Below are 25949 nucleotides of genomic sequence, written 5' to 3' on the forward strand. Positions count from 1 at the left end.
GTGCCAAGTAACACAGAAAATCCCCCCCAACAATATTACTTATTAGGTTTTTTTAAAAAAACTAATCTGCAAAGGTGATCACTTACTAATTTTAGAAAGAGAAATTCATTTTATGTTGAGGGAAATTCATTCAACACAGAAGAAAATTTTGGTGAATTTTTCATAGATGTCAATGTTGCTTCTCTTACACTTAGTTGTAAGACAAGCAAAATTATTTCTAGGAATGTTCAACTGTTTATGATATGCTAATCTCTCCATCGCTCTATAATCCAGTACCTCCCCTTGATTCAATTAAATTTCAAGGGGAAATGTCCCTTGAAATGTATTTCATAGCATTGCCACTGTCGTTGCTAACGAAGAGTTCTGCCCTAGAGCAATTAGGAGGAAAGAAAATTTCAGAAAAATTGATGGAGAGTTTTTTTAAAAAGCAGTTTCTGTCCAGATCTTTTAATTTCATAAGTATTCATAGGCGGACTATCCCTAACAGATGAGTGAACCTATTTCTTTAACTTGGACTTTCCCAGTGGTTAAAAACCATTTCACCTCATTCCATTGGAGAAGAACTTACAGGTAGTCCTTGACTTACAACCATAATTAAGCCCAAAGTCTCTGTTGCTAAGCGAGACAGATGTGAAGTGAGTTTTGTCCCATTTCACGACCGTTCTTGCCACAGTTCTTAAGTGAATCCCTGCAATTGTTAAAGTCAGAAACACGGTTGTTAAGTGAATCCGGCTTCCCCATTGGCTTTGCTTGCCAGATAGTCACAAAAGGAGATCACATGATTCTGCAGCGGTCATAAATATGAACCAGTTGCCAAGTATCTGAATTTTGATCCCATGACCGTGGGGATGCTGCAAGGGTGGTGAGTGTGGAAAAACAGTCGTAAATCACTTTTTCCAGTGTCGTCGTAACTACAATCGGTCACTAAGTGAACCGTTGTAAGTTGAGGACCACCTACAGAACATTTTCTCCAGTTATCAAAGATAATCCGAATAAAATGTATTCTTCTCCCTGCGTGTAAATAGAAATATAAAAGGCATTATCGGAAATAATGGATGCACTGAGATATTTTCTGGCTGAGAAGAAAAGAATGTTCTTTTAAAGGGATGGAGCTGCAGGAGAGTTGAAATCTGTCTGTTACCATCAGCGCATATCAAATGTATTGATGCAGAAGACAACTCGATGAGCAACGGATGTACCTTCTTCCCTCATCTACTCTGCTTCAAATCCAGGGTACTTGAAAGCTGTCATGGGAAAAGGCATCCTTGGATATTACAGCAATGCTCCGGCAGCATTGTTTGCTTAGTGGGACTTAGATGCCGAACACCCTGTAGTGAGGGGACATCATTAACTTCTGGGATTCTAGAAATCATTGCAATTTTGATTAATATTGAAAGCTTTTTAAAACAATGGAGAAAGAGAGTGGGGGGGGGCGAAGCCTAATCAAATCATCTGAGGAAGAGAAAGCTTCTGTAGTGAGTCACTGAGCTATGAGACAGCAAGCTGAGCTATCACAGTACGACGCTAGAAAGGCCACGTGCTTGATTTTGGGGGAATAAGATTGTAACTCGTTCATTAAAAATTGAATGCATGAGGCACTTTAGACTGAGCTCATGGCGAGAGATTTTGCCTCCTACCCACTTCCTGATTCAGTGGCACAAGGAACAGTGCGTTTTAAGTAAGAAAAGTGTGAAATAGAATCTCAGACTCAAGAGATGCTGAACATTTCGTAATTTTTCAATGCAGCTTAGAAGCTGCTGAGATGATGGCTTGCGTCGGTCATGTGACCTATGGGGTGGGTGCTAGAGGTAGTCCTCGACTTACGACCACAATTGAGCCCAAAATTTCTATTGCTGAGATATTTGTTAAGTGAGTTTTGTCCCCTTTTTATGATCATTCTTGCTACAGTTGTTAAGTGAATCACTGCAGTTGATAAGTTAGTAATCTGGATTTTAAGTGAATCTGGCTTCCTCATTGAACTTACTCGTCAGAAGGCTGCAGAAGATGATCACGTGACCTTGGGACACAGCAATGGTCACAAGTATGAACCAGTTGCTAAGCATCTGAATGTTGATCCTGTAGTGTATCCCCCTCAAGAATGACAGCTGTCAAAAGGCCGCTCCACGTGGCCGCACTGACAGCTGTCAAAGAAATCGCGCATGCGCAGTAACAACCGTGAGCTGTCAAAAGGCCGCTCCACGTGGCCGCACTGACAGCTGTCAAAAAAGCTGCGCATGCGCAGTAACAACCGCGAGCTGTCAAAACGGCAGCAGCCGCAAGCTGTCGAAGCGGCAGCAGCCGAGAGCTGCCAAAGTCGCGCACGCGCAGATACACCAGCCAACTGACAGCCGCTAGCTGTCAAAATGCCAGCCAGGTTTACCTGGGGCCCCAGCTGAAGCAGCAGCCAGCTGACAGGGTTCCCCAGCTCAGCAGCGCATGCGCTATCACTGGGGAAATGTCAAAAGCTGCCAGCTGATTATTGGGCACGGTCCCTCGGCGGGAAAACTCCCGTCCCTGATTTGTTGACCCGTTTGACAGTTGCCTATATAAAGGCTTGTTGTACAGTTTTGCCCCGTCCGGGCTGAGTTAAATAAATGTTTGAGCTGAAGCCACTGTCTCTCTCTTTACTGCTCGAGATAAACCAGATCCCATGATTTTGAGGATGATTCCAAGGTTGTAACTGTGAAAAATGGTCACTTTTTTTCAGTGCCGTTGTAACTTTGAACGGTCACTAAATGAACTGTACTACCTGTACTGAGCATAGATGGAAGCAGGGGCCACAGGCAGGGTTGTGGACAGGTGCCACTGAGCACAGGTGGGCCAGCTGATGGGTGCTAGGGAGTACGAGAGTACGAGATCTCGTACACCTTAGCATGGCGGAAGAGGAAGGATTTAAGCGAGTGACTTGCAATCATCCCTGCTGGCTTTCTCATTGATGATCAAATAACTGCTGTTTGCCACAATGTTGTAATTGTGAGCCATGTAAAATCCTTACATGATCACAAGACTGTGGGAATAGCACTTAGACTTATATACTGAATGCTGTAACTGCAGATCGGTCCTCATTCAGCACCATCATAACTTTGGTTGCCGAACACATGGTCATGCCTCGAGGACTACCTGTAGTAAGGTTTTTCTTTTGTTATATATCTTTACGGTTATTGTCTGCCCACCCTTATTTTAGATATTAATGCAAATGGGTACAACCTGGGATCTTCTACATGCAAATCAGTACTCTACTACTGAACGATAGCTGCTGCCTGTTCAGAACCGTTTGCTGCAGTATAATCTGTTGACTTTTGTTGGCTTGTAGAAGAATCTACCGGGGCCTATTTTAAGCACATATTCTTTGTTTTCTTTGATATTTAATTCAAGCATTTAATAACATTGCTGAATTATTATTGGGTTACTGCTTGGAACTGGGTGTGCTGTTGTGCTTTTTTAACTTTAGTTTTTGTATAAACAAGGCATAAGTAAGCTTGATATGTATGAGGGCAAAAAATAATAATTCCCAATAATATTTCAAACAACTAAGGGACACATGCTAATGCTGCATAGAGTAGGATTTGTAGGTTTGTGACTGTACTAGCTAGTATGGCTGTGCAAATAATGTGGAAGGGGGGTTTCTGGCAGAATTGTCTGTGCATGCAAACAGAGACATGGGTCCCTCAGTAGCATTACAAATTATTCACATACTCCTACCTAGCTAGTCATATCTCAGCCGGTCTCGTTATGAATGAATCATGCTAAGCAGTAGTAAGTATCCAGGGGCAGCTCTGGAAAACATTCCACATGTTTCAGAAAGCTGCATCTTATCATTTTCTGCAGTGCAAGGATTGTATGTTGGAAACTGACAGAAACAATTCTTTCCGAGTCCAACCCACAAGCCAATTTTAACTTCTACTCTGTCTCTTTGTTGTTTGGTAGCTCCCTTGTTCTCTTTGGAGGCCCTGAATCGTCCCTTTGCTGTGCATCCTGCTCATTGCCATCTAGGCAATTATGCTGTCAGTCTTGCTCACTAAATTAGGAATAGTCAGATTGCCAGAACTGTCAGGGGTAGGCAACCTTGGCTCTTTTATAACTCATGGACTTCAACTCCCAGAATCCTTGAGCCAGCATGGGTCAGCTTGGAAATCTCTCCCTTCCCCTCAGCATGGCTGGTTCAGGAATTCTGGGAGTTGAAGTCTATGAGTCATAAAAGAGCCAAGGTTGCCTACCCCTGGGCTAGCTAAACATACTTGTGCTCTGAGCTTGGTTGTTGGTTGCACCTGAAGGACAAGAAGCAATGGATGGAAACTAATCAAAGAGAGAAGCAACCTAGAACAAAGGAGGAATTTCCTGGCAATTAATCAGTGGAACAACTTGCCTCCAGAAGTTATGGGTGTTCCAACACTGGAGGTTTTTAAGAACCTTGTCTGAAATGGCATAGGGTTTTCTGCTTGAGTAGAGAGTTGGATTTGAAGACCTTCAAGGTCCCTTCCAGCTCGGCTATGCTGCTAATTTGTTTTCCTGCAAATATTCTCCTTCACTGATACTTGTGCTCATAAGCTGAAAAGATCTTTCCTATAGGAAAACAAAGGTTTGGTCTTGAAGAAACCTTAACCTTAAACCTTAATTTAAAAGCTAACTTCGTATTTTCTTTACAATTGAACCAATATCATAGATATTAAATATACTGAGACAGCATTATAAATAAATCCAGTTTGGATGAAATATATTTATGCCATTGTTCCTTGAATTTCAGATATTTATGAGCCGCCATTTCTTACATTACTGCAGTGAGCCTACTCTGGATGTGAAGATTGCCTTTTGTCAGGTGTGTGTTCCTTACAGGTAAAACAAGGTACAGTATATACTTGTACTTACATATTTTGTCATCAGTATTTTGTATCAATCATATATGTGACTGCAAGTCTATATAACAACCACTTCATCTGTTTCATTCTATCATTAGTTATGTTGGCTGGAATTCATGGTGCTAAAATGTGGAAGTGACTGGAGCATAGGATTTAACAGAATGTTTAAATCTCAGGGTAGGCCATTGCACAATGAGGATCCCAGTCACTTAGTGATAGTTTGAAATTACCACTGCAAAAAAGATTGTAAAATCAGGCCCAGTTATTTGGAGAACCGCTTAACAATTTACATGACTTACAACCATAATTCCATGCTCAACTATAGTCGTAAGTCTAAAAGGGTAAAACCAATAAATCTAGAAGATGTTATCCAAGTATATGCATAGGCCTGGAAGGAGTACAGTTAACTGTATATTTTCCATGTATAGTCATGCCCTCATTGAACATGCAGTTTTATACCAGACCTGCTGGAGGAAATTTTTCTCTCACTGTCTTCAATTGGAAAAGGGAGATTTTAAAAGAAGTTCTCTGCTTCAGGTTTTGGTTAATAAAATAATTGCTATTATCTTAACAATTCAAGTTTTTTTTAAAAAATATTGAACATTTTTAGATAAAAGATAAACAAAAAAATGTAAAAGAAAGTTAGAGAAAAAAGATTTTAAAAAATGAAGAAATCAAAATTATTATCATTATTATTATTATTATTAATAATAATAATGAGAAACGAGGAGGAGGAGGAGGAGGAGGAGGAGGAAGAAGAAGAAGAAGAAGAAGAAGAAGAAGAAGAAGAAGAAGAAGAAGAAGAAGAAGAAGAAGAAGAAGAAGAAGAAGAAGAAGAAGAAGTTTGAAGGGACCTTGGAGGTCTTCTAGTCTAACCCTCTGTTCAGGCAGGAAACCCTATACCATTTCAGACAAATGGCTGGCCAGTCTCTTCTTAAAAACTTCCAGTGTTGGAGCATTCACAGCTTCTGGAGGCAAGTCGTTCCACTGATTAATTGTTCTAACTGTCAGGAAATTTCTCCTTAGTTCTAGGTTGTTTCTCTCTTTGGTTAGTTTTCATCCATTGCTTCTTGTCCTGCCTTCAGGTGCTTTGGAGAATAGCTTGGCTCCCTCTTCTCTGTGGCAGCCCCTGAGATATTGGAACACTGCTATCATGTCACCCCTCACCCTTCTCTTTGTTAAACTACACATACCCAATTCCAGCAACCGTTCCTTATATGTTTTAGCCTCCAGTCCCCCAATCATCTTTGTTGCTCTTCTCTGTACCCTTTCTAGAGTCTCGACATCTTTTTTACATCGTGGTGACCAAAACTGGATGCAGTATTCCAAGTGTTGCCTTACCAAGGCATTGTAAAGTGGTATTAATATTTCACGTGATCTTGATTCTATTCCTCTGTTAATGCAGCCTAGCACTGCGTTGGCTTTTTTGGCAGCTGTAGCACATGGCTGGTTCATATTTAAGTGATTGTCCACTAGGACTCTGAGCTCCCTCTCACAGTTACTACTATTGAGCAAGGTACCACCTATACTATACCTGTGCATTTGGTTTTTCTTGCCTAAATGTAGAATTAAGGGAAGGAGAAAAAAGATTAACAATAAGTTCTATCTTATTCTTTATACCAAGAGCTGTGGCCTGTTCGGAACCGGGCCACACAAGTGGTAGGCGAGCACGCTTGTGTGCACAGTTCCACTTGTATGAGTGACAAGAGCTCATGCTTGTATGCACAGCCCACAAACATACCTATTGCTCGCACAAATGGAGTTGCGCTCACAAGTGCGCTCGCCTGCTGTGCACACGCAACTATCCCCTCTCCCCCCTGCCCCCGCCACTGTGGCTGGTGGTCTGCAAAGATGGAAATTTGGGGACTGCTGCTTTATATGATTATGCCAAAAAGTATCTAGAATTATGCATCTCCACTGTGTCAAATTAAGTGATGCCACGAATGTCTTGTCTCCATTGCTGGAGGCTGTGAGGGTCTGGATGGGAGACAACAGGTTTCACCTGAATCTTGGAAAGACTGGGGGGGCTTTGATTTTGGGGGCTCACAGACTTGAGGACTATGCCATCTTTGGAGTTAAATGGGATTGCTCAGACCCAGTGCACAATCTGAGGGTCTTTCTAGAATCACGATTCCTGTTTGAGGAGCAGGTGGCAGTCATGGCTAGGAGGGCCTTTGCACACAAGTTCGTCTTGTGTGCCAGTTGCATCCGTTCCTGGATTGGCAGGCCCTGTTTACAGTCATTCTTGTCCTAGTCACCTCCAGATTGGATTGCTCCAATGCACTCTACATGGAGCTGCCCCTGAAGAGCGTCTGGAAGCCTCTGGGGTTGTGAATGCAGCAGCACAGGCAATTATGTATGCTCCTAGGACAGCACATGTTACACCTCTACTTCACAAGCTGCATTGTCCAGTTCAAGGTACTGGTTTTAACCTTAAAGTCTTTCGTGGCATGGGACTCACAGTATTTGAGGGACTACCTTTTGCTGCGTATATCGGATCACCCAATCAGACCTCACAGGGAAGGCATGCTGCATCTTTGGCTAGGGATTTACATTTAATGGGTCCCAGGAGTTTTGCCTTCTCTGCTAGGCAAAGGACCTCCTAGTTATGACTAGTGTTGAAATAATCAATGTTCTTGCTACTCCTTGGCAACCTAAAGCCTTCATAGTAGCTCTCTTGTTGATCTTTCCAGCTGATTTCCCTTGTGCCCATTCACTTGTCTTCCTCAAATTTTCTCATTCATCTTCTATAATGTTAACACTGCATTTAAACTGTAACAATGAATATGGTGTTGCACCAATAATGATCAAAGCAGATCCATGATTACAAAAATTGGAAGAAACCTAATGGCTGCAAAAATACGAACAAAGATGGCATGCAGCATTATCCAACAGGTTCTGAACATGGTTGAGTCATAACTCTGCTAAAAGCATAAAGGTATTGGCAGTTTTATTTTTGGCTCCTTTACTAGTGACCTCTTCCAGGAAATGTGGTAGAGATGCTGACCACTGGTGTCTTCTACTTTTCTCTTTCCTTGCCAGCTGCCCCATGCCACCACATATTCTACTTCCCTACTTCAAGTACCATTGTTGCGTAAGCAGCATCTAGAAGTGCAAGAAAATTGATAATACTAGTAGAGGACACCTCAGGCGTTGTTCTGAACCACAGCTACTGTGTGAAATACCTTGTATCTATATGATGGCACTGAAGTAAAATTCTAAAATTGCTATTTCTCCCAGTCAAAGAGCAAATGACCTCATTTCTTTGAAATGAGTTTGCAAGTGATGCTAAATGCTGCAGGCAGAATGTTGAACACTTTAATTGAACGAGAAACATGGCCCCAGTTCTGTTCAAAGTGTTCTGGCTCTTGGCTTGTTTGAGCTTATAATTGACCGCTGGCAGAATAATTCTAGCATCACTTTCTTTGACATACAGCAATTCTTTCTGCCCCATGAAAGTTTTAGAATTGTGTCTATTTCATGTTCCCTCATGATTAGACATATGGCTTGTGTCTATACCTAAAGCTGGTGCATACCTTGGATAGGCAAGTAGATCACTGAAGCATGTGCGGATATCCATGTAGGAACACTCTGCAATTACCTAAACCAGTGTTTCTCAATCTTAGCCACTTTAAGCTAGGTGGACTTCAACTCCCAGAATTCCCCAGCCAGCTTAAAGTGGTAGGGTTGAGAAACACTGACTTAAACCAAACATTTGTTTTCCTGAGATCATGTTATAACTGTAGAGGACAGCTGCTTGATCCTGGGAAAAGATACAGCTGCTTTCAGAAGCTTATGACAGTTGCTACAAGAGCATTCCGTGCACTCTTAATCACATTTTAGTTTTCAAATCCTATACAATAATGTAAGTTGTAAATATACTTACATTAGAATGTATTTTAAATAGCACATAGTGTGGCAATCCCAAATAACCTAAGTACTATTTAGTCATTAAATAAGGGGAGTTTTCAAATTAGTATCCCAGGTTTCTGGCACCTTTATATAACTCCCACCCAAGCAAAGTTGACACAAGCAACCATATAATGATTGCCCTACAATATTTTCCTCTGCCAGTCTCTATGTAGGAGTTACCAGGGTTAATTCAGGGTCTCCTGCACTTAGTTTTCCTTGAGAAACAATTTCCAATAAAATAAGTTAAATTAAGAGTATGACATTATTGAGTAAGGGAATTACTAATAGTAATGGGATTAAATTTTCTTGACATTCTTTTAAATTCCGATGCATAAAGGCATCAGAATAAAAGCTCTCATTATTTCAGTGTTTTTTCTCCCCTGCAATAAACTAGAGAAAGGTTGGTTTGGCCTTGTTATTCTATTTATATTCTGTTAACATGGAACAATCTCACATAATGTTGCACATAAAATGCATTAAATTGCCAGGATGCTTTTGGTCGTTTCATGTTCTTTGTAATCCATTCCATCATCACCATCTTATTGGTTTTGAAGTGATTGAGTCCATTGCCAGAGAATTGCGGTTATAAGGTTCCAAACTTGATAATGTTTTAACATTTGATTTTAACATTTGCTGACTAAAAATAACAGCTGCCTGAAGTGTAACTGAATATAAATATCAGTGAACTTTGGAAAGATCTTAGGCTAAGAATGTATGTTTAAAAAAGCATAACCCTAACTTTGATATTAGAAATGTCTTTTTCAAAGAAATGCTTCAAGCCATTTTTTTTATCATACAGTATTTTGATTAAAATCTGATAGTACCACCAAGGGCCAGATAAAATTGTTGTATCCAAAGACTGTCAGTTGACAATTGCTCTGTTAGTGCACTAATGACACATTTTTCAGGTTTAGAAATATTGTTTTGTATATTTCACCATCTGGATATTCCATCAGTCCTTTGCATCTAGTATTTTTCCCTTAATGCTTGTTTAAAACCAGAACTTAGTCAATATTTAAATTTAATATGTGGAAGTATAATTTGGGAAAGAAACAGAAACACTTACCCATCTGATAAAGAGAATGCTTGCCATCTGCTTTAGGAAACTTTTCTGTTTGCACAGGATTTCAGTGCCCTGTGGTTAGCCTTGCACATTAAGTGGAAAGATAAAGCACAATGATATGAGATCAGGTGTTTTAGCTAACTAGTGAGCCAACTAAGCACCAGAGGGCAGGATAAGAAACAATGGTTGGAAACTGATCAAAGAAAGAAGCAACCTGGAATTAAGGAGAAAGTTCCTAACAGTGAGGACCATTAACCAGTGGAACAGCTTTGCCTTCAGAAATCGTGGGTGCTCCATCACTGGAGGTTTTTAAGGACAGTCACTTGTCTGAGATGGTATAGGTTCTCCTGCTTGAGCATGGGGCTGGACTAGAAGACCTCCAATTCTATTCTATTCTATTCTAGTCTAGTCTAGTCTACTCTACTCTACTCTACTCTACTCTACTCTACTCTACTCTACTCTACTCTACTCTACTCTACTCTATACTCTACTCTAATCTGTATTCTTGACTTGTAGTGGTGCTTCAAGTTCTTCAGCCAAATATGTATTTTGTCTACTATTTCTTCCTTGTTGAACTGCCAAGGATTAAACCTGAAACTGGCTCCATCTTAAAGAATACATCTACCAGAGAACATTGTTCCTTATATTTATTCATTTATTCTGATGAACTTGAGGAAAGCCAGGGACACAACTATTCCTAACCTACATTGCTAGAAGGGAAAATAAACCAAGATTCTCAAGAGAAGTAGTTCATAGCTCCCAGAGTAAGTTATATTCAGTCATCTACCTACTTCTTCACCTCTTTGAAGGATGTTATGTAATCATAAAAAGCATGATTAAATTCCCAGAGTGACATCATTGGCCATTAAATGATCTTCTCATGGCCATACATTCAACTTTTCCTATTCTAAATGTATTGAACTCACATCTACTGAATTTACTTACTGAAAGTAATTTTCCCCAGTTGTGGACTTAACTTTGCCAACTTTATCTACTCCCAATTCCTTACTGAGTTTTAATATTTAAAACAGCATTAAGTACAGTTTTGTGAGTAGATTGCAAGGTTTGTGAAAATATTAAAAGAATTTAAACAGCAAACATCATACATCATAAAACATTCAAACGCATTAATAGCAAGGAAAAGAATATGAAAATAAAAATATATAAATGTTAAGACTCATTATATGAAATGTTTTATTATTGCAAGAACTCGAGCAAGTCTCATTTTAAGTATTTCCCTAAGTAACAGCCATGCTGACACTGTATCAATGTATCATCCACCAATTCTTTGCTATCAAAATGGAAAAAATAGTTCAAAGAAATGGGTCAGCTTCTAGAACCAGGTTTCATGAAGTAAATAATTAAAGTATTTCCATTTCCCTTCTGAAAATCAGTTTCTTTCAGTTTGGGTTTTGCTTGAAGATATACCACAGAGTTGGTTATGATGGCAAAGATCTGTCTGCACAATATTTTTAATTATAAAAACTCAAAACTGATGCATCCATTCAAGCAGAAAGCTTCAACCACAGTTTATTAGGAATCACAAAGTGAACCAAGAATTCAAGATATTGATGAGCTGTATGATGTTCATTTCTGGATACCAATTAAATTATTATTACTATAAAGGTAAAGGTAAAGGTTCCCCCGCACATGCGTGCTAATCATTTCCAACTCTAGGGGCCGGTGCTCATCTCCGTTTCAAAGCCGAAGAGCCAGCGCTTGTCTGAGGACATCTCCGTGGTCATGTGGCTGGTGTGACTAGACGCCAAAGGCGCACGGAATGCTGTTACCTTCCCACCATAGTGGCCCCTGTTTTTCTACTTGCATTTTTACGTGCTTTCGAACTGCTAGGTTGGCAGAAGCTGGGACAAGTAACAGGCGCTCACTCTGCTATGCGGCACTCGGGATTCGACCTGCCAAACTGCCGATTTTCTGATCGACAAGCTCAGCGTCCTAACCCACTGAGCCACCGCGTTCCTTATTATTACTATAAATTGTAGTAAGTCTGAAAGCCAACGTATAATAAAATACACCTTGCTAAGCTTAGCATTACATGATAATTAGTTAAGTCATCATAAAATAAAATTGTGCAGCATAGTTCATATAATGACCAAAAACACAGCATGGAATTTTGCTGAAACCAGAAAAACTGATGAGCTCAACGTTTTTATTTTTACTCTCAGTTAACATGAATGTTTGGAACTGACACATTTAGAATAGCACACTTTCTTTTCTCATTTATATTATACTGTGTATAGTGCTTAGTTGTGTTGGAAGACAAAAGGCTAATAATGAATTATTGACTCTGTCTTGCAACAGAGTATTGAAATAGATTAGGGACCATGACTCCTGGGTTTATCCAAGAACCTCTAATTTTTTCTGATTTACCTGAAAAATAATTATCTGTGAAATAACCTGAGATAAAACTTTGTTCGCATAATATATTTAGGGTAATCCAGTCAGCCACTCGTATGATCAAATCTTGCTGGTAATTCTGGCCAATCATGCCATAAATACTTTGGGGAATTAATTTATTTTAATAAATGGATATGGTTGCCTATCTTACATAGATCATTGTAAATAACAAAAAGTGTATTTAAAAATGATGAAAATTAAATCTCACCTTTTACAGATGAGACCCAAAGCAAGTTCACTTGTCAGATTTGCTGGGACCTGTAGAAACCTTTGGCCCTCTTCCATGTAGGTTTATAAAGTTTTAACCAGAACATTGAATTGTACCCAGAAGCCTGCTGGGATCCAGGGTGACTTTGTAACAATGTTGTTGTTGTTAGCTGCGAAGTTGTGTCCGACCCATTGCGACCCCATGGACAATGTTCCTCCAGGCCTTCCTGTCCTCTACCATGTTCTGGAGTCCATTTAAGCTCATGCCTACTGCTTCAGTGACCCCATCCAGCCTCCTCATTCTCTGTCATCCCCTTCTTCACTTGCCCTCAATCTTTCCCAGCATTAGGCTCTTCTCCAGTGAGTCCTTCCTTCTCATTAGGTGGCCAAAGTATTTGAGCTTCAACTTCATGATCTGGCCTTCTAAAGAGCAGTCGGGGTTGATCTCCTCTAGGACTGACTGGTTTGATCGCCTTGCAGTCCAAGGGACTTGCAGGAGTCTTCTCCAGTACCATAGTTCAAAGGCCTCAATTCTTTGGTGCTCAGCCTTTCTTATGGTCCAACTTTCACTGCCATACATTGCAACTGGGAAGACCATAGCTATACGAACTTTTGTTGACAGGGTGATTGATGTCTCTGCTTTTTAGTGTGCTGTCTAGGTTTCCCATGGCTTTCCTCCTCAGGAGCAAGTGTCTTTTAATTTCTTGGCTACAGTCCCCATCTGCAGTGATCTTGGAGGCCAGGAAAATAAAATCTGTCACTACCTCCATTTCTTCGCCATCTATTTGCCAGGAATTGAGAGGGCCAGATGCCATGATCTTGGTTTTCTTAATGTTAAGTTTCAATTCAACTTTTGCACTCTCCTTCTTCACCCGCAACAAGAGGCTCTTTAGTTCTTCTTCACTTTCTGCCATTAGAGTGGTATCATCTGCATATCTTAGGTTGTTAATATTTCTCCTGGCAATCTTAATTCCAACTTTTGATTCAACTAGCCCTGCCTTTCTCATGATGTGCTCTGCATATAAGTTAAATAGGCAGGGCGACAGTATACAGCCTTGCCAATTTTGAACCAATCAGTGGTTCCGTGTCCAGTTCTCACTGTTGCTTCTTGGCCCGCATACAGATTTCTCAAGAGACAAATAAGATGGTCTGGTACTCCCATCTCTTTAAGAACTTGCCACAGTTTGTTGTGATCCACGCAATCAAAGGCTTTAGCTTAGTCAATGAAGCAGAAGTAGATGTTTTTCTGGAACTCCCTAGCTTTTTCCATGATCCAGCATATGTTGGCAATTTGATCTCTAGTTCCTCTGCCTCTTCAAAATCCTGCCTGTACTTCTGGTAGTTCTCGATCCACATACTGCTGGAGTCTCGCTTGTAGGATTTTAAGCATAACTGTCAGGACCCACCCCAAACCACGTCTTAGGAAGACAAAAACTCTTGGAGTCAGGTTTTTAGTCCAAAAGAAATCTTTACTATGACATGCTCGGTTGTAGGAAATGAGACAGGGCTTAATGGTTCCACGATGTAAATCCTTATAAAGAGTTCCCGGTTTAACCCCCCTTAATCCCCATTTGGTCAGTCCCCCATCCTTCCTCTCGTATCATCCATCTCGTGGGAAAAAAGGAAGTTAGGACCCTTTTGTTTATTGCTGTCTACCGTGACAAAAGCCAGATGCTAGCCCCCCCTTTTGTTTCCCCAGTTCAAAAGGCTTCTCCTTTCCTTTGAAATGCCTATTGCCGGTTCAATACACATCTATCCTCTTCTCTTCGGGAGATGGCAGAATCCATGGGATATGTTTGAAACATTCCATTTATGAATATGATATAAATGGATTCTGACAGTCCGCTCTCCTTAGAAGAAAGATATGTCCATCTGTAGGGGGAGAAAAGAAAAGAGAAGAAAAAAAAACATGTGTAAATGTTAACTCGGTTTGTTTGGATATTCTGTATGAAATCTCTTAAGCAGCTTTGGTGCTTTAACGTGGTGTTTGCTGACCCATTCATTTTCTGAGGAGGGGAGGTGTTTCCAAGCCACTAGATATTGAGTTGTTCCATGATGTCTCCTGGAATCCAGAATTTCCTTCACCTCGAAATGTTGTTCTCCTTCCACCATGATGGGAGGTGGTGGTGGTGGAATTTTTGTTCGTAGGGGAGATTGTTGTTCTCTCTTTATTAGACTGCAGTGAAAGATTGGGTGTATTCGTCTAAGATTTTTAGGTAGTTCTAATTCAACTGTTACTGGGTTTATGATTCTTTTAATTGGAAAAGGTCCAATGTATTTTGGTCCTAGTTTTTTAAAGGGTTGGAGAGACTTAAGGTATTTTGTAGACAGATATACCATCTCTCCCACCTTGAACGGTGTGGGATCAGATCTTTTCTTGTCTGCCTGTGTCTTGTGTGCTAATCTAGCCTCTGTTAATGCTTTTCTGACAATAGGCCAGGTGTATTGTAACTGAGCAATCCATTCCTTTAGTTCTGGAATTACCGGTTCTTTTGGAGTTAGATCAGGTATGGGGTTGAAGCTCTGGCCTGTGGCTACTTGAAAAGGAGTGTAACCTGTGCTGGAGTGAATTGCGTTGTTATATGCCACTTCTGCGAAAGGCAGCAGGTCTGTCCAATTGTTCTGCTGAAAATGTACATAACATCTTAAATATTGTTCAAGTACAGAGTTAGCCTTTTCTGCTTGCCCATTACCCTGAGGGTGATGACTAGATGTCAGTCCTTGGGTGGTTCCTAACAGAGATAAAAATTCCTTCCAGAATGCTGAGGTAAATTGCACCCCCCTGTCAGATATGATGCGTTGTGGTGCCCCATGCAATCTGTAAATATGTTGTACAAAAAGTTTTGCTAATGTTTTTGCAGTAGGAATTTTTGGGCAAGGTATGAAATGGACTTGCTTAGAGAACAGATCAGTAACAGTCCAGATAACGGTGTTTCCGTTGCTTTCTGGTAGTTCCACAATAAAATCCATGGCTATTTCTTTCCATGGGGCTGAGGGATTCGCCACTGGTTGTAACAGTCCTGGCGATTTCCCTTGTAACCTCTTGGCCATTGCGCAAATTTGACAGCTACCCACATAGCTTTCTATGTCCTTTTTCATAGATGGCCACCAAAATTGCCTTTTAGTTAAGTGTAAGGTTTTTACAAAGCCAAAGTGTCCTGCTGATTTTGTATCATGGCACAGTTGCATGAAATTGATTCTCTGTGTGGCCGGTATATATAGCTTCTCCCCCACCCACGGCAGTCCATCTTTAATTGTGCACACATGTTTATTTTTCTGGAACCATTCATCACTTTCCAAAGATTTCCTGAATTCTATTCCAGTTTGGCTATCTACCTTCGGCTTCATTTTTCCTTGTGCCCTGGTGGTGACTGGTGCTGCCAGTTGTTGTTCCGGTACAAGTGGTTTAAAGTCAGTAACTCTTGTGCTGTTATATTGGGGCATGCGGGATAATGCATCTGCCAGGAAGTTCTTTCCCCCCGGTAAGTGTTTGAGAGTGAAATTGAATCGGTGAAAGTGTTGGGACCAGCGGGCTTGCTTAGGAGTGAGCTTCCTGGGCGTTTTTAGTGCTTCTAAATTTTTGTGGTCAGTCCAGACTTGGAAAGGTATTTTATTTCCTTCCAAAAATTGACGCCAAGTTAATAATGACCACCTTAATGAGAATGCTTCCTTCTCCCATATTGGCCATCGTTGTTCAGTTTCTGTAAGTTTCCTGGATGTATATGCGCAAGGTTGCAACGCCCCCTCATCATTTTCTTGTAGTAATACGGCTCCGACTGCTACGTCGCTCGCATCTGCCTGTATTACAAAAGGTTTGTTGGGATCTGGGTGTTTAAGTACAGGTTCCGCAGAAAAGAGTCTCTTTAGCCTCTCAAATGCTGCTTGACATTCCATTGACCATTTCAGAGGCTGGCTGGGTTTCACGGGTGACCCCCCCTTCGTTTTCAACAAATTTGTGAGGGGCATGGCTATTTGGCCAAATGCAGGGATGAATTGGCGGTAGAAATTTGCAAACCCCAGGAAACTTTGCAGTTGCTTCCGTGTGCGGGGGGGTGCCCACTCTAGTACTGCCCTGACCTTCTCTGGGTCCATTTCGATGCCCTCTGGGGATATGCGATATCCCAGGTAGTCGATTTTTTCCTGATGAAATTCACACTTCGATAATTTAGCATATAAATGGGCAGCCCGCAACTTTTTCAGGACTGCTCTGACTAGTTTGATATGTTCCTCTTTGGTTTCTGTGAAGATAAGGATGTCATCGAGGTAAACCAGGACCCCCTTATATAGGTGCTCTCTCAGTACGTCATTAATTAATTGCATAAAGACTGCGGGGGCCCCTTGCAGTCCAAATGGCAATACTTTGAATTGATAGCACCCCATTGGGCAGTTGAATGCAGTTTTCCATTCGTCTCCTTCCTTAATCCTAATACGGTAGTATGCTTCCCTCAGGTCTAGTTTGGTCCACTTACCAAAGGTTCTCCCTCTGAGCTGTCTTCCGAGGTGTCCACCGCCCCTGCAGTGTAGGCCGGAGTCCAATCCCAGGTTTTGGCAGAAATTGTGGACTCTACAACCTCTGTCCCCTTCATGGAAGATTCTTTTGGGTTGCCTTGAGACTTCCCCAGCTTTTTGGAAGATGGTGCCTCTGTTTTGCGTGGAGGGGCTTTCGAACGACATTCTGCAGCACGGTGGCCCTCTCTCCCGCAATTGAAACATCCCTTTGATTTTTTAGCCGTGGCCAGTGGGTTTTCCCCCTCACGTGTTTGCTCGAGTGGCGGGCGGCCCCATGGTTTTCCTCTGCGTTGTCTTTTCAATAGGTCTATTTCCACTTCCTCTGCCAGGACATACCAGTCATCGAGATGGTAGGGGTCTCCCCGAGGCAGGCAAGCGTCATACAGGTCGTAGTTTAGACCGTCTTTGAAATGGCTGAGGAGGATGTCTTCTGGCCAGTTCAGCTTGCTGGCGATGGCTCGGAATTCTTGGGTATATTCGGCCACTGTTCTCCTGCCCTGCCTCACCGTCTTGATTCTCTCCCGGGCCTTACGGTCAGCCAAAGGGTCCTCGAATCGTCGCCTCAAGGATGACATGAATCGGTTGAAGTCGTTGAGTTCTGGGGCATTGGAGTCATGCAGGTTCACCACCCAGTCTGCGGCCGTCCCGTCCAGGGCAGATTGCACAATTCGGATGCATGTTTTGTCACTGGGGATGTCCCGTCCGTACTCTTCCATGTAGCTGAGGACTTGGGTTAGGAAAAATCCCAGTCGTGATGGCTCCCCCTTGAATTTTGCTTCCAGGGGTGGGAATCTTTGGCTGGATCGTTGTCTGCGCCGCAGAGTGTATCGCTCCTCATCTCGATCCCCATCTGTGGGTCTGGGGGAGGGGTACCGCTGAGTCAGCGGCTCCTGTTCCATTGGACAGCCCTGGGGTTTCAGGTGTTGGATCCCTTCCGTTACCCCTCCAGTTGCGACCCCAGGTGTTGTGGTTTCCAGCTCTCTCCTCCCTTAGTGAGCTCAGGGTTGTTTTCATCAAGTCAATAGCTTTTTCCAGAATCCGCTCTTCCTCACTGGCGTGCAGGGAGTTCTCCATCTCTTGTTTCCATTCCGGTTGGTGGTCGCTCCGTCTCAGGGTCACTTCTCTCGAAGCCTTTTCCCACTCACTTTTCCTTCCAACGCCCATCGACCACCGAGGTTTTTGTTCGTGCTGCTCCGCCGTTTCCTCCCAGGAGGAATATGATGCTTCAGCTTCCCAATGTTTCTGGGAGTTCGGCTGGGAGGAAGGCTCCTTCTCCGTGGGGCTTTCTTCCCTTCTTGCTTCATCGTCAGACATCATATTTATTTGCAAAGTCCCCCGGTAAGGTTCTTCTTCTCGGGTTGACTTTCGTTGCAAGCCCTGTCTAATGTCAGGACCCACCCCAAACCACGTCTTAGGAAGACAAAAACTCTTGGAGTCAGGTTTTTAGTCCAAAAGAAATCTTTACTATGACATGCTCGGTTGTAGGAAATGAGACAGGACTTAATGGTTCCACGATGTAAATCCTTATAAAGAGTTCCCGGTTTAACCCCCCTTAATCCCCATTTGGTCAGTCCCCCATCCTTCCTCTCGTATCATCCATCTCGTGGGAAAAAGGAAGTTAGGACCCTTTTGTTTATTGCTGTCTACCGTGACAAAAGCCAGATGCTAGCCCCCCCTTTTGTTTCCCCAGTTCAAAAGGCTTCTCCTTTCCTTTGAAATGCCTATTGCCGGTTCAATACACATCTATCCTCTTCTCTTCGGGAGATGGCAGAATCCATGGGATATGTTTGAAACATTCCATTTATGAATATGATATAAATGGATTCTGACAATAACTTTGCTAGCATGTGAAACGAGTGCAGTGGTGCGATAATTTGAACATTCTTTGGCACTGCCTTTCTTTGGAATTGGAACGTAAACTGATCTTTTCCAATCCTGTGGCCACTGTTGAGTTTTCCAAATTTGCTGGCAAATTGAGTGTAGCACTTTTACTGCATCGTCTTAAGATTTTGAATAGCTCAGCTGGAATACTGTCACCTCCACTAGCTTTGTTGTCGCTCAGTTTTTCTAAGGCCCACTTCACTTTACATTCTAGGATGTCTGGCTCGAGGTCAGTGACCACCTCATCATGGTTATCAGGGACGTTAAGCTCATTCTTGTATAGTTCTGTGTAATTTTGCCACCTCTTCTTAATCTCTTCAGCCTCTGTTAGGTCCCTGCCATTCTGATCCTTTATCATGCTCATTTTTGCATGAAACATTCCCTTCATCTCTCCAATTTTCTTGAAGAGATCTCTAGTCCTCCCTATTCTATTGTTTTCTTCTGTTTCTTTGCACTGTTCATTTAAGAAGGCATTCTTATCTCTTCTAGCTATTTTCTGGAATTCTGCATTCAATTGGGCGTATCTTTCTTTTTTTCCCTTCCCTTTCGCTTCCCTCCTTTCCTCAGCTATTTGCAAAGCTTCCTCAGACAGCCATTTTGCTTTCTTGCATTTCTTTTTGTTTGGAATGGTTTTAGTTGCTATCTCTTGTACAATGTTGCGAACCTCTGTCCATAGTTCTTCACGCACTTTGTCTATCAGATCTAATTCCTTAAATCTATTTGTCACCTCTACTGTATATTCAACAGGGATATGATTTAATTCATACCTGAGTGGCCTAGTGCTTTTCTCTACTTTCTTTAGTTTAAGCCTAAACTTTGCAACGAGAAGCTCATGGTCTGAGCCAGTCAGCTCCTGGTCTTGTTTTTACTGACTGTATAGAGCTTCTCTATCTTTGGCTGCAGAGCACATAGTCAATCTGATTTCTGTGTTGACTGTCTGGTGATGTCCATGTATAGAGCCGTCTCTTGGGTTGTTGGAAAAGAGTGTTTGCTATGAACATCATATTCTCTTGACAAAATTCTATCAGCCTGTACCCTGCTTCATTTTGTACTCCAAGGCCAAACTTGCCTGTTATTCCGGTTATCTTTTGGCTTCCTACTTTAGCATTCCAATCCCCCGTGATGATAAGGACATCATTTTTTGGTGTTAGTTCTATAAGGTGCTGTAGGGCTTCATAGAACTGGTCAATTTCATCCTCTTCAGCACCGGTGGTTGGGGCATAGACTTGGACTACTGTGATATTGAATGGTTTGCCTTGGATTCGAACTGAGATCATTCTGTCATTTTGGGGATTGTATCCCAGTATTGCTTTTCCTACTCTTTTATTGACTATGAAAGCTACTCCATTTCTTCTGAGGGATTCTTGCCCACAGTAGTATACCTGATGGTCATCTGAATTAAATTCACTGTGTGTTGGGGGGAGAGAGCACTGGGGAAGGCTCAGCTAATCTCAATGTACACATGTTGTACTTTGACAATAAAGTTTATTATTATTATTTAGTTCACTGATTCCTAAGATTCGATGTTCAGTCTTGTCATCTCTTGTTTCACCACGTCCAGTTTGCCTTGATGCATGGATCTTACATTCCAGGTTCCTATGGAGAAAAACTCTTTACAGCATTAGGCTTTCCTTTCACCACTAGATACATTCACAGCTGAGCGTCCTTTCGGCTTTGTCCCAGTCGCTTCATTCTTTCTGGTGCTACTAGTACTAGCCCTCTGCTCTTCCCCAGTAGCATATTGGATGCCTTCCGACCTGAGGGGCTCATCTTCCAGTGTCATATTGTTTTGCGTTTTGGTACTGTCCATAGGGTTTTCATGGCAAAGATACTGGAGTGGGTTGCCATTTCCTTCTCCAGTGGATCACGTTTTGTCAGAACTCTCTGCTATGACCTGTCCGTCTTGTGTGGGCCTGCTCGGCCTAGCTCACAGGTCTGCAACCCGTGGCTCCGGAGCCGCATGCGGCTCTTTCAGCCATCTCCTGTGGCTCCCAGTCCTCTGCCATGTGCAGTCCAAAAAAAAAAGTGGGACTAAAAAAGTTCAATCAAGTCAAATATGCAGGGTAGGTGCATATCTCGCCTTGGCTCCACTTTTCAGTCAAACCCTGTTCTGCGCATGCGTGCATGTACTCACATGTGCACACATTTTTTGCGGCTCCCAGTTTTTCCTTTTGTGAGGGAACCAGTTCCGAGTGGCTCTTTCACTGTTTCAGGTTGCTGACCCCTGGCCTAGCTCATAGCTTCACTGAATTATGCAAGCCCCTTCACCACGACAAGGCAGTAATCGATGAAGAGGTTTGTAACAATAATGTAACTCAAATAAACCTTGTGCTCCAAAAGCGGGCACTGATGCATTTGGCATTAGCTGATGCTTCCAAGTACCTTTACATGCAGGCCCATGTACAGTGCATTGCAGTTTTCCAATTGGGAAGTGACTAAGGCATTGTTTCTCAACCTCAGCAACTTTCATATGCTAGCTGGGGAATTCTGGGAGTTGAAGACCACACATCTGAAAGTTGCTGAGCTTGAGAAAGGCATGAATGACTTAAGCAAAGCCTCCCAGACTTGGAATGGATGCAGTTGGCACACCACATGTGTGCAACTCGTCTTAGCTACAGCTGCCCTATGTTCTTCAAGCATGAATCATGAATCCAAGAGCCATAACTATTCAGGATATCAACACTGTCCACTGTCAAGAGTTAAAGATGAAAAATCCCCATATACAGCATCCCCCAAAACGCAATGAGCCAGTAGGCAAACAGTAGGCTCATTTCTTGCACTCAGACATGCTTATAAAATCTGTTTGGTGCTACCAAGCCTTGCCAGGAAGTTCTCAGATAGAGTGGTTTGTTTTTTTAGTCATCCTTTCTCTCACACTCATTTTGTTGGAGAACTAGACATTCCCATGATAAAACTGTCTGGGTAGAATTTAACTTTGTCTATAAACATTTAGGGTTAAATTGTCTCTCTGGGATTTAACCAACTGGACCAACATTAGGAGGATTTAACTTCTTGTATAGAAAGAAGAGCTACATTGAATCAGAACTACAGTTGAACCACATATGGCTTATTGTTAGATATGTTTGCTTTTAAAGCTTTCCAGACTTCTGATTCTTCTGGACAGAAACGGTACCAGGTCATTGGCCATATGGGTAATGCTGTATTAAAAAATATTTTTGTTTAATTTACTCTGTCAAAGTGGCATGTGGTTCCTCTTATTGTGCAACTTTCTCACAATTACATTTGTAAGGTGATAATGCTCAGAAACCCTTTTTGTTACTATGATGGAAGCTTCCAAAAAACACAATTCATAGTAGACAGATGGCAGGCTTACTCCTAGCACCTGCAACCACAGACTTGAGTGTGCCTTCTTGGCACACTTGTGACTGCATCTTCTTCTAACATGCAGTGTTCGGGGGCTTCACACAAAGACAATATAAGAGAGCCCACAGGCTTTCTTATATTTGCAAATTTGTTCACATCAACATCTCCTTCTGGCATTTATAGACCATTCCCCCCGTCCTCCATCTCCATTCCACAAATGCACGTCTCTGGCTTTTGAATGCCTGTTCCTGCTGGGCGGCTGGTAAAAATAAACACACTGAAAAGTGGAAGGCAATTAGGAGGAAGCCATTTTTGGCAATTATCCAGGAACCATTTAACATACGGCACTTCAGAGGGCCAAGGAGAGACCATGAAGACTTCTGTGGCTTTGTCCCCCAAAGCACAGAAGTCTTCATTCTCTCTCCTTGTCCCTCCCTTCTTGGTTTACTGACAGCAGTTACCATATGCTATCTTCGGTGCTCTGTTTTGCTATTAGACTTTTTTTTTTTAGTTTTCCCTCAAAAAGTAAGGGCAAAATCTTGGGAATTTGTGCTGAAGCAAGAACATCTAGTAAGGCAAACTCAGGTGACTGGCCAAATTGGTTGAGAATTTTTATTAATATCATTAAAATACTAAACAGGAAGAAGAATGTACAGAGTTGTAAAAGACAAGAAAAAGAAAGAAAGCTATAACCTGTCCAGAAGATAGAAGACATATATACAAGACATATATTCGCACACATGCATACAAATACAGGTAGTCCTTATTTTATGACTGCATTTTAGCAACCGTTTGCAGTTATGACAGTGAGGAAAATGTAACTTTGTGACCAATGCCCACTTTTATGACCTTCACAGCATTTCTCCCTCAGTTGTGTGCTTGCCACTGCTATTGGTTGGTATGCATTGTCCTGTTTAAAATCATAAGCACAGTTGTCATATAATGTTTCACTTAGTAACTGTTTTGTTTAATGACTTGAGTTGTCAGTCCAAATTGCAGTTGTGATATGAGCACTACCTCATAAAGTTGTACAGTAAACATTTCGCTGAATGGAAGATGTGATTTCTTACAATCATCCATAACTAATGTATATTGATAAAATATTTATTCATAGATTGCTGATGACATCAATGTGCAGATTACTGAATAGTTGGAGCCATTATGCGCTAAAAGAATCCAAAGGAGAGACTGTGATATTGCATGCATAAGATTCCCCTTCTTGTTCGTAAATATCATCACACTAAGGCAGGGGTGTCAAACTCAATTTCATTGAGGGCCACATCAGCATTGCAGTTGCCCTCAAGGGGCCGGGTGGGTAGGGCCAGGGTGGGAGTGGCCTACTGGGTGGGCGTGGCTAAAGTGTGTATGGCCTACTGGGTGGGTGTGGCCAGCTCTACATCGTTCGCATCAAGGGTGCCTATGGGGGCCTGGGCAGGAGTGGGACAGATCTGAGGGTCTCTGGCAGAAGGAGGGTCTCTGGGCCAGGGCCAAGGCAGCGGGGGCCGTTCCCTCCCTGTTTCCAGGATGGCTTCGCGGGCCACAAGACACCACTGCGCGGGCCGGATCTGGCCCCCGGGCCTTGTGTTTGACATGTCTGCACTAAGGGTTGGGATCTACTGGAAGAGGTGTTGGACAAAGTGGGCATAGGAGTACTGTCAGGGAATTGCATAGCAGCTGTCCAGATGAAGTCAGAGACAAACTTGTATTGTCATCATCCGGAAAGAAAAAACACAAGATAGTAAGGAATACAAGAACATCATGAGGTAAATTAAACAGTATACAGAACACACAGAAGAAAAAGGAGGGGGGGAAGGGAAACTCCTGCTTTTATACTTAACGGCAACCAATCATAGTGTAGATTGCCTCATGCATGAGCACCCTCCAACCAATCAGCTACAACTACGTATGTTCTGCCCTATTGTACACTTTACTGTTCCAGCTACTAAATTCAATATCCTAACGTGGACCCTTTCTTTTATCAATTCCCTGGGAGGATAAGCAGTGCTGAGCAGTTGTGTCCATCCTGCATTTAAACGTCTTACAGAGGGATGTTAAGACAGCAGTCTTAACATTCAAATGGTGCATACTTCCAACTAGCTCTGAAGCTTGGAGTGTTGAGCCAAAAATAAGACAAATAAATTGTACAGATTCAGACAGATCCAGGCAACCCACTGATAGTAGCCCTTGTTGGGACTGTGATAACTGCCTAGAGAGATGTTCATGTGTTGATGGCGATAACCACTTTAATTCTCTTGATAGTAACTTATAAATTATTGCCAGAAAGCATTTCTCCTGACTCCTTCCTAGGAGAATTAGTTGAAATGTGCCCGTTGCAGTGTGTTAGCAGTGAAAACACACTCTTTCTCCCCTGATATTTAATCAGTTTTTCTTGGGCACTGGAGGCTGTTTTTTTTCTTTTTCCGTCTTTGGGGTGAGTAAGTGTATTTATCTAGGGATGCTTGATCGGGAGGGACACAATGGCTTAAAGATACTGAGCTTGCCAGCTGGCAGCTCATGCAACAGGGTAAGCTTCCGTTACTTGCTCCAGCTCCTGTCCACCTAGCACAGGGGTAGGCAATGTTGGCTCTTTTATGACTTGTGGACTTCAACTCCCAGAATTCCTGTGTATTGCCTACCCCTGACCTAGCAGTTCGAAAGCATGCAAATATGAGTAGAATAATAGGTACCACCTCTGTGGGAAGGTAGAAGGTAACAGCATTCTGTGTGGCTTTGGCGTATAGCCATGCTGGCCACATGACCGCAGAAATTGTCTTTGGACAACACTGGCTTCCTCAAACAAGAAATGGAGGTGAGCATCGTGCCCTAGAATTGGACACTACTTACAGGGAGAACTTTACCTTTACCTTTGCTTGATCAAGAATAGCAACAGCACTTAGATTTATGTACCGCTTTATAGTGCTTTACTGCCCTCTAAGTGGTTTACAGAGTCAACATATTGCCCCCAACAGTCTGGGCCCTCATTTTACTGACCTTGGAAGGATGGAAGGCTAAGTTAACCTTGAGTCGGTCACGTTAGAACTCCTGACAGTGGAATGCAGAGTTAGCCTGCAATACTGCGTTCTAACCATTGCACCAGCATGGTCCTTAGCTCCACTTTAGCTGGGGATCCTAGCATTAAATTTCTCTCTTCAATTTGAGACAAGCTGCCATAGACAATTAATGATACTGAAGATAAGGATTAGGACTTCTACATGTCACTGCTGTGGTAGTGATGCCTTCTGCTTTCCATCATTATGCCTTCTTTGTGGTCATCATCCATTTCTGATTGGTTCACCACAATCGGAAGCAGACAGCCGATTTTTTTTTATTCAACTTCTTTTTGAACTCCAGGAAAACGGTGGCTTGAATGAAACAGCTCCAAGTGCCAAAATGGTTCTGATTTGGATAAAACAGTGCCCAACTAATAATTTAGTAGTGCTTTCTTTAAAAAAAAGGGGGGGGGATACTCCTCTGGTTACTATAAAGGAAGTAAATGTATATGTCTATCTTCATGAAAAATGATGATCAGACTAAATTTAATAGTTTAATATGCCAATACAATAAATCTTTTTAGAAGGTAACTGTAACTTCTATGTTCACTTTTTATTTTCTTGTGAAGATGACTTTCTTACTGGAAAAGGCCATGAAGATAGCATGTCTTACACATGTAAACTAAGGTCTATTGTTACCTTACAATAATTAAACCTTTGATTAGTTACTGAAGGTTAGGAAGGTTGATATTCCTATTATGAGTACTTTTCTAATCCTGATCATTTGCAAAG

The 25949-nt window shown here is 42.0% G+C and overlaps 1 protein-coding gene across 2 annotated transcripts in view; it reads left to right on the plus strand.

Moving 5' to 3' along the window:
• Window positions 1-4750: 4750 nt before the first annotated feature.
• Window positions 4751-25949, plus strand: part of MAPK10 (mitogen-activated protein kinase 10) — a gene marked incomplete at both ends in the record, with an annotated part of 110504 nt that continues 89305 nt past the window's right edge. For both annotated transcript variants that reach the window (XM_083367565.1, XM_083367566.1), the window contains one exon: window positions 4751-4816. In XM_083367565.1, coding sequence (XP_083223691.1) covers window positions 4751-4816 — 66 coding nt within the window. The remainder of the gene's footprint in view (window positions 4817-25949) is intronic.

This window comes from Vipera ursinii, assembly GCF_947247035.1.
Source record: "Vipera ursinii genome assembly, chromosome: 7".
Taxonomy (NCBI): Eukaryota; Metazoa; Chordata; class Lepidosauria; order Squamata; family Viperidae; genus Vipera; species Vipera ursinii.